At 47.6% G+C, this 9,618-nt stretch overlaps 1 protein-coding gene across 1 annotated transcript; it reads left to right on the top strand.

Annotated features, from left to right (window-relative positions):
• The first annotated feature begins 1,187 nt into the window (after positions 1 to 1,187).
• Positions 1,188 to 6,661, top strand: LOC106578832 (5-hydroxytryptamine receptor 7). Its single transcript, XM_014158028.2, has 2 exons — positions 1,188 to 1,859; positions 4,559 to 6,661. The coding sequence occupies exons 1-2, from the start codon at positions 1,327 to 1,329 to the stop codon at positions 5,364 to 5,366; spliced, it is 1,341 nt and encodes a 446-aa protein (XP_014013503.1). The 5' UTR covers positions 1,188 to 1,326; the 3' UTR covers positions 5,367 to 6,661.
• Positions 6,662 to 9,618: the final 2,957 nt, after the last annotated feature.

The following is a 9,618-nucleotide window of genomic DNA, read 5'->3' as shown; positions in this document are numbered from 1 at the left end:
TACTTGGCTGTGACCAGGTGTCGATCAGATTATAGTACTATAGTTGCACATTTACACGAACTTTATTTATTTTGCTGTTCCAGTACCCAACCTCACAGGATGGGAACAGGGGATTGACAGTATGATTTAAAACAACATATTTTCCCATTCATGTCAAAATTCTCTGATGTGTGAACCTCCAACCATCTTTGTGGTACCATTTGAAAGGCCACATTTCAAATTGATTCCCATTATACTACAGTTATCAGTTGGAATAAGACACCCACCCTGTATTCAAGAGCATGTTGTGTCTCAACCGATGGCGGGCACGACAGAAAAACCTCAGATGGTGTAACATAGGGTCTAAGCTACAACATCTGCGAATATGAAAGAATAACTGAGTTTTCGCGTTTTTAGATAGGCCAAATCGACGTTTTAAGGTAAAAATAATAAAATAGGTCAATTTATATATTTGTTTAAAGGTGGGGTTTTCAAAATAAGTCAACTTTGAACACCTTTATCTGTTGAATGTTTTGCCATACAGTTCCAAAAAGTCACCACTTCTACAATGGGCAAATGTGTATGGAAGGTTTAATTCAAATGAAAAGGGGTGCTGTCAAAAAAAAGTGATTGAATTCAAATGGACGTGTACATACCATGGCCTCACGGGCTCCATCCTACTTCTGACACCAACGTCGCGATTATATGCGAACAGCGACAGTGTAATGCCGGGGGTCTCGATCCAGGGTCTCCCAGCCCCTAGACCTGCTAACCACAACAGCTCCAATACGTTACTACAGTAGGCTATATATACATTTCTTTTGGCCATATTGCAGCCTACACATTTATTAGGCCTACGTTGTAACTCTATTACAGCCAATAAAAGTAGGTGTTTGGATACAGTTCCCCTTGTCTCCATGCGTAATTGTCCGTGGCCGCATTGGATTGGTTGACTATTCAGACAATGACATATTTATTTAATGTCTTGAATAAATCATTGATACATTTGAAATTGTTTTAAATATATTTGCTAGTACTCCAATATTCAGGGTGTTTCGGATGTCATTTGTTACTCAGCTATAATTGCGCTGACATGCCCCCAGGAGCTTTTATTTATAGATGGCGTCCAGAGGTGCGAGATGTCCTCAGAAACATTTTGTATACATTTTTCCGCCGTGCGTTTTGAGTAATGTCCATAAAATAGAGCAATTTGCGTGTTTCTGACTTGGTTACTATGAATGTGCGCTCTGGGCGGACGATGCAGATTAGTCATTTACAATCACACATGCACGTCTGTGGGTAGGCATTTTACGGGGGTTGCATGTTCATGGATAAAGACCAACCAGCATGGTCGTGGATGCAAATGGAACTTTCAACCACAGCAACACGAGATCTTACGCGATAGAGAGAGCGGAAGAGCCTGGCGCAACTAACATGATTTCGGAGGCGCTCGTTCCACACTTGCTGAAGATTGTGCAAGAGGCGGCAGAGGCAGTGTCCGCCACTTCGCAGTCTTCAACTCTGCTGATGGAGAATGGCACCAGGTGCGGGGAACAAATTCGGAACTACGACAAGGTGGAGAAAGTATTTATTGGAGCGATCCTCACCACGCTCACGCTGTTTACTATCTGCGGGAACTTGCTGGTGGTGATTTCGGTGTGCTTCGTGAAAAAGTTGCGGCAGCCGTCCAACTATCTGATCGTGTCTCTGGCGGTCGCCGACCTTTCAATCGCGCTGGCAGTTATGCCATTTGTCAGTATAACGGACCTTATTGGGGGGCAATGGGTTTTTGGCCAAGTCTTCTGCAATGTTTTTATTGCCATGGACGTGATGTGTTGCACTGCATCTATAATGACGCTGTGCGTAATTAGTATAGACAGGTAAGTGCCGTTCCAACTCCTATTGCCCAGTGAATAAATGTATCACTAGCCACTTTAAACAATGCCACTTTATATAATGTTTACGTACCCTACATTACTCATCTCATATGTATATACTGTACTCTATACCATCTACTGCATCTTGCCTATGCCATTCGGCCATCGCCCATCCATATATTTTTATGTACATATTCTTATTCATTCCTTTACACTTGTGTGTACAAGGTAGTTGTTGTGAAATTGTTAGATTACTTGTTAAATATTACTGCATGGTCGGAACTAGAAGCACAAGCATTTCACTACACTCACATCTGCTAACCGTGTGTATGTGACCAATAACATTTGATTTGATATGATTTGATTGGCGGACTGAAATGGGTGCGGGTGTTCTAATTTCCTTCATTTTGTGGCTTGAGTCAAATACTTTCTATGGCACACATCAGAGTTAAATACTTTCTATAGAACAAACTTCACGTCAGGATAGGCAACCGAAATTAAGAATTAATGTATGTGTGTTATATTAAACATAGAGGAGGGAGTAAAATCTAGGCAAGCAATAAACATTTCAGAACAACTATGGCACAGGGCGCCCCGGGTGCGGGCGGGCGCTGAAGGGGGGTTCACCCAGGGCGCCATATTGAAACAAATAGACAAACCGAAAACTGCAGAGAAAAAATGCTTTCTGCTACTAAGATCAGTGAAATGTAGGCTAAACTGACAACGGAGTGAAGAGCAGAAATCTCAACTAGCAAGCAAGTCACAGCAATGAAGAACACGAAGATATTTTAATACTGGCACAACACCGGTACTCATTGTGGGTGACGGTACTGTTTATATTTAGGTACAGGAGCTCCACAATACTTTAGAGCTAATATTCTATAAGAGGGTCAGGAGCTCAAGCAGTAGAACATTCGAAGTGCAGGAACTCAGCTCCAGCTCTGCTGAAGCACTGCTGTTACCTACATAGAAGGACAAGTGTATTGCTTGTGTTATGTGACAAGGTTAAATCCGTTTGGTTACGATTGTTAATTATGCATTTAATTGTTAATTGCATTTCATTTGTTAAATAAAAATTGTGGTTTGTGTTTTGTGCACACATAGGCTACTTGTGTTAATATTCCCATACGGGTTGTGCACCAATTCGTGTACTAAATTAAAAAGTATTTTTTTAAAAATCTATCATACATATTTACATAGTAAATTGAGTGGGTAACACTTTCGCCTCCAGAACCATATTTTCCCCCTGCAGAGGGATTGAGCCCTTTATGTCTCTGCTGCTCCCTCTACTCTGTCTCCCCGCTTCTACTCCTACCCTGTCTCTGCTGCTCCCTCTACTCTGTCTCCCTGCTTCTGCTCCTATCCTGTCTCTGCTGCTCCCTCTACTCTGACTCCCTGCTTCTGCTCCTATCCTGTCTCTGCTGCTCCCTCTACTCTGACTCCCTGCTTCTGCTCCTATCCTGTCTCTGCTGCTCCCTCTACTCTGTCTCTCTGCTTCTGCTCTTATCCTGTCTCTGCTGCTCCCTCTACTCTGTCTCCCTGCTTCTGCTCCTATCCTGTCTCTGCTGCTCCCTCTACTCTGTCTCCCTGCTTCTGCTCCTATCCTGTCTCTGCTGCTCCCTCTACTCTGACTCCCTGCTTCTACTCCTACCCTGTCTCTGCTGCTCCCTCTACTCTGTCTCCCTGCTTCTGCTCTTATCCTGTCTCTGCTGCTCCCTCTACTCTGACTCCCTGCTTCTGCTCTTATCCTGTCTCTGCTGCTCCCTCTACTCTGACTCCCTGCTTCTGCTCCTATCCTGTCTCTGCTGCTCCCTCTACTCTGTCTCCCTGCTTCTGCTCCTATCCTGTCTCTGCTGCTCCCTCTACTCTGTCTCCCTGCTTCTGCTCCTATCCTGTCTCTGCTGCTCCCTCTACTCTGTCTCCCTGCTTCTGCTCCTATCCTGTCTCTGCTGCTCCCTCTACTCTGTCTCCCTGCTTCTGCTCCTATCCTGTCTCTGCTGCTCCCTCTACTCTGTCTCCCTGCTTTTGCTCCTATCCTGTCTCTGCTGCTCCCTCTACTCTGTCTCCCTGCTTCTGCTCCTACCTTGTCTCTGCTGCTCCCTCTACTCTGTCTCCCTGCTTCTGCTCCTATCCTGTCTCTGCTGCTCCCTCTACTCTGTCTCCCTGCTTCTGCTCCTATCCTGTCTCTGCTGCTCCCTCTACTCTGACTCCCTGCTTCTGCTCTTATCCTGTCTCTGCTGCTCCCTCTACTCTGTCTCCCTGCTTCTGCTCCTATCCTGTCTCTGCTGCTCCCTCTACTCTGACTCCCTGCTTCTGCTCTTATCCTGTCTCTGCTGCTCCCTCTACTCTGTCTCCCTGCTTCTGCTCCTATCCTGTCTCTGCTGCTCCCTCTACTCTGTCTCCCTGCTTCTGCTCCTTTCCTGTTGTAATAATATTAATACAAACGCGTAAGTAGTTCAGAATTCCATTCTCAAAAGTATAGCCTAGCTGTAGTAGTAGGCTACATTATAATAAGATTGTTATACAGTATCTTATTATAATTGCTATAGTTCATTTGGGGTGAATAACTCCCCAGTGTTTGTTTTCTGTTGGAAGTTGTTTTCTGTTCATTTAATGTATTTTACAGTAGTATGTTCTGTATGTATAAACAGTTTATGTTTAGCAGCTAATTAATTATATGTTTTTTTATTGTTTGTTCTGAGGTACCTGGGCATAACCAAGCCTCTGACCTACCCTATGAGGCAGAATGGCTGTTGCATGGCCAAGATGGTGCTGTCCGTATGGCTCCTCTCTGCCTCCATCACCCTGCCCCCCCTCTTCGGCTGGGCCCAGAATGTAAACGACAACAAGGTGTGTCTGATCAGCCAGGACTTTGGTTACACCATCTACTCCACCTCAGTGGCGTTCTACATCCCCGTATCCGTCATGCTCATTATGTACTACCGCATCTACCGCGCCGCCAAGCTCAGCGCTGCCAAGCACACCATCACGGGCTTCCCGCGGGTCGGGGAGGAGGAGGCGCGGGGGGAAGAGGAGGAAGCCATGGAGGAACAGGAGGAGGAAGAGGAGAGCGTGGACTGTGTGTCGGCCGCCCTGAGGCTCCACAGGGAGGTGGAGGAGTGCACGCGATTCTCGCGCCTCATGAGGAGCAACCGGAGGAACATGTCCATCTTCAAGCGGGAGCAGAAGGCAGCAGCCACCCTGGGGATCGTGGTAGGGGCCTTCAGTGTCTGCTGGATGCCTTTCTTCTTACTGTCCACGGCCAGACCCTTCATCTGCAGAGCGGACTGCCCTAGCTGTGTGCCCTTGTGGGTGGAGAGGACCCTGCTGTGGCTGGGCTATGCCAACTCCCTCCTCAACCCTTTTATCTACGCCTTCTTCAACAGGGATCTGAGGACCACCTACAGCAACCTGCTGCGCTGCCGTTACCGCAACATCAACCGCAAGCTGTCCGCCGACGGCATGCACCAGGCCCTCAAACTGGTTGAAAAGACTCACTCTGTTATCTAAATTTGACAATGGTGTTATTGGTGTTATTGTTGTGGTATTGTGGGAGTTGCCATCTAAATGGTGTTATTGTTGTGGTATTGTGGCAGCTGCCATCTAAATGGTGTTATTGTTGTGGTATTGTGGCAGCTGCCATCTAAATGGTGTTATTGTTGTGGTATTGTGGCAGCTGCCATCTAAATGGTGTTATTGTTGTGGTATTGTGGCAGCTGCCATCTAAATGGTGTTATTGTTGTGGTATTGTGGCAGCTGCCATCTAAATGGTGTTATTGTTGTGGTATTGTGGCAGCTGCCATCTAAATGGTGTTATTGTTGTGGTATTGTGGCAGCTGCCATCTAAATGGTGTTATTGTTGTGGTATTGTGGGAGTTGCCATCTAAATGGTGTTATTGTTGTGGTATTGTGGCAGCTGCCATCTAAATGGTTTTATTGTTGTGGTATTGTGGGAGTTGCCATCTAAATGGTGTTATTGTGGGAGTTGCCACACTGAGAAAGTCTTAGGTCAATGGTATCTGCTTGCCTGGTCCTCTACTCAAGATCTTGCATGTCCAGACAGTCTAAAACAGGGCTCTCCAAACATGTTCCTGGAGAGTCATCCTCCTGTAGGTTTGAACTCCAACCCTGTTCCTGGAGAGAGACCCTCCTGTAGGTTTGAACTCTAACCCTGTTCCTGGAGAGATACCCTCCTGTAGGTTTGAACTCCAACCCTATTCCTGGAGAGATACCCTCCTGTAGGTTTGAACTCTAACCCTGTTCCTGGAGAGATACCCTCCTGTAGGTTTGAACTCCAACCCTATTCCTGGAGAGATACCCTCCTGTAGGTTTGAACTCTAACCCTGTTCCTGGAGGGTAACCCTCCTGTAGGTTTTCGGTCCAACCCTAATCTAGCCACCTGATTGTAATAATTAGCTGGTTGAAAAGCCGAATCAGCTTAGTTACAGCTGGGGTTGGAGGGAAAACCAACAGCTCTCCAGGATCTGTGTTGGAGAGCCCTGGTATGGTATTGGAGAGGTCTGATTATGAAACAAATATGAAGCAATCTTTCCATCTGAATGTGAGTCCATGGTCACTGGCTTTGAGTCCGTGACCTTATGGTTCTTCCCCTGGGCTTTTCCAAGTTGTGCTATTTGTGATGATGTCTCACAGCAATCAATGATGGTTAGCTGTTGCATGGAACAAAACATTTTCTGTACAGAATGTCACTGCAACAATGGTGTGGCTCTGTCAAAAATCAACTATGGGTGATGCATTTTCCAGTTGTAATTTTTTAATATATATTTTTTAATTTTTATTTCACCTTTATTTAACCAGGTAGGCTAGTTGAGAACAAGTTCTCATTTACAACTGCGACCTGGCCAAGATAAAGCAAAGCAGTTTGTCACAAACAACAACACAGAGTTACACATGGAATAAACAAACATACAGTCAATAATACAATAGAAAAAGTCTATATACAGCATGTGCAAATGAGGTAGGATAAGGGAGGTAAGGCAATAAATAGGCCATAGTGGTGAAATAATTACAATATAGCAATTAAACACTAGAGTGATAGATGTGCAGAAGATGAATGTGCAAGTAGAGATACTGGGGTGCAAAGGAGCAAAATAAATAAAATAAATAACAGTATGTGGATGAGGTAGTTGGATGGGCTATTTACAGATATTTACAGTGATCTGTGAGCTGCTCTGACAGCTGGTGCTTAAAGTTAGTGAGGGAGATCTGAGTCTCCAGCTTCAGTGATTTTTGCAGTTCGTTCCAGTCATTGGCAGCAGAGAACTGGAAGGAGAGACGGCCAAAGGAGGAATTGGCTTTGGGGGTGACCAGCAAAATACATCTGCTGTAGCGCGTGCTACGGGTGGGTGCTGCTATGGTGACCAGAGAGCTGAGAAAAGGCAGTGCTTTACCTAGCAAAGACTTATAGATGACCTGGAGCCAGTGGGTTTGAATATGAAGCGAGGGACAGCCAAGGAGAGCATACAGGTCGCAGTGGTGGGTAGTATATGGGGCTTTGGTAACAAAACGGATGGCACTGTGATAGACTGCATCCAATTTGCTGAGTAGAGTGTTGGAGGCTATTTTGTAAATGACGTTGCCGAAGTCGAGGATCGGTAGGATGGTCAGTTTTACGAGGGTATGTTTGGCAGCATGAGTGAAGGATGCTTTGTTGCGAAATAGGAAGCCGATTCTAGATTTAATTTTGGATTGGAGATGTTTGATGTGAGTCTGGAAGGAGAGTTTACAGTCTAACCAGACACCTAGGTATTTGTAGTTGTCCACATATTCTAAGTCAGAACCGTCCAGAGTAGTGATGCTGGACGGGCGGGCAGGTGCGGGCAGTGATCGGTTGAAGAGCATGCATTTAGTTTTACTTGCATTTAAGAGCAGTTGGAAGTAACGGAAGGAGAGTTGTATGGCATTGAAGCTCGTCTGAAGGTTAGTTCTATGGTTCTATGGTTAGTTCTATGGTTGTGCTAGTTGTGCTATGGTTGCCCAAACATGACCCCTCAGAACAATGAATGATAGTTAGGTGTTGCTTAAAGGGGCAATCAGCAGTTGCTACATCCATTTTTGTACTTAAATTAAAGATATACCCATTGATTCTTGAAGAGTATAACTTAGAAATCCATCATGAGCTTAGTTCAACTGTCACACTCCATGAGAACCCAAAATATGTCACGTCTGATTTGGACTGGCGGATAGGCGGAATCAAATGCAGGAGACAGAGGTGCTGGAGGTGAGTGTCTTTTAATAAACCTGACACACACAAACGCCGAAAAGCACAGGGCGCTATACAAAGTTCACGTATTTTTAACTGTGCCCATAAAACACAAAATATAATTCCAAGGCACAAAAAGGCAAGGAGCGCAGCCCCGTAAATCCCTCGACAAAACTTTCGGTAACACAACGTGGACAATAAACAATCCCGCACAAAATCCCAACTGAAAACACACATTAAATAAGCCCCCACTAATGACATACACAAAACAGGTGCGGAACAGACAGACAAAACTAAAAGACAGAAACAACGATCGGTGGCAGCTAATAGGCCGGCGACGACGACCGCCGAGCGCCGCCCGACCGAGGAGGGGCGCCACTTTGCGCGCCGATGCCGGCCTCGGGGACGGCCCGGAGGGCGAGGCGCCGGCCGATCCGGTCGGCGACGGTGGAAGTCCAGCAGCATAGAGGGGTCCAGAACGTCCGCCGCTGGAACCCAGCACCTCTCCTCCGGACCGTACCCCTCCCAGTCCACGAGGTACTGCAGGCCCCCTACCCGACGTCGGGAGTCCAGGATGGCTCGGACTGTGTACGCCGAGCTCCCCCCGATGTCCAGGAGGGGCCTCCAGCACCTCACTGTCCTGCAGCGGACCAGCTACCACCGGCCTGAGGAGAGACACATGAAACGAGGGGTTAATGCGGTAATACGAAGGAAGTTGTAACCTGTAACACACCTCGTTTATCCTCCTCAGGACTTTAAACGGCCCCACAAACCGCGGACCCAGCTTCCGGCAGGGCAGGCGGAGAGGCAGGTTCCGGGTCGAGATCCAGACTCTATCCCCCGGGTTAAACACGGGGGCGTCACTGCGGTGGCGGTCAGCGCTCTCCTTGTGTCGTTTGCTCGCCCTCCTTAAACATTCCTGGACCGCGTTCCAGGTCTCCTGAGAGCGCTTGACCCATGCCTCCACCGCAGGAGCCTCTGTCTGGCTCTGTTGCCATGGCACCAGGACCGGCTGATACCCCAGCACCACCTGGAAGGGTGACAGGTTAGTGGAGGAGTGGCGCTGAGAGTTCTGGGCCATCTCGGCCCATGGCACGAACTGCGCCCACTCCCCTGGCCGGTCCTGGCAATACGACCGCAGGAACCTGCCCACATCCTGGTTAATGCGCTCTACCTGCCCATTACTCTCGGGGTGGAACCCCGAGGTCAGGCTGACCGAGACCCCCAGCCTCTCCATAAACGATTTCCATACCCTGGACGTAAACTGGGGACCCCGATCAGATACGATGTCCTCGGGCACCCCATAGTGCCGGAAGACGTGGGTGAACAGGGCCTCCGCGGTCTGCAGGGCTGTAGGAAGACCGGGCAAAGGGAGCAGACGGCAGGACTTAGAGAACCTGTCCACAACGACCAGGATCGCCGTGTTCCCCTGAGACGGCGGGAGATCCGTAAGGAAATCCACTGAGAGGTGAGTCCAGGGCCGCTGTGGAACAGGGAGGGGCTGTAATTTCCCTCGAGGTAGGTGCCTAGGAGCCTTAC

This window comes from Salmo salar, chromosome ssa19 (assembly GCF_905237065.1).
Source record: "Salmo salar chromosome ssa19, Ssal_v3.1, whole genome shotgun sequence".
Lineage (NCBI taxonomy): Eukaryota > Metazoa > Chordata > Actinopteri > Salmoniformes > Salmonidae > Salmo > Salmo salar.
The sequence above is the reverse complement of the archived record's forward strand: the minus strand, read 5'-3'. Positions and strand labels throughout refer to the sequence as shown.

Coding starts and splice junctions, on each gene's coding strand:
- LOC106578832 (XM_014158028.2), top strand. CDS start 1,327: ATGGTCGTGGATGCAAATGGAACTTTCAACCACAGCAACACGAGATCT. Junction 1,860..4,558: donor TGCGTAATTAGTATAGACAG/GTAAGTGCCGTT, acceptor GTTTGTTCTGAG/GTACCTGGGCATAACCAAGC.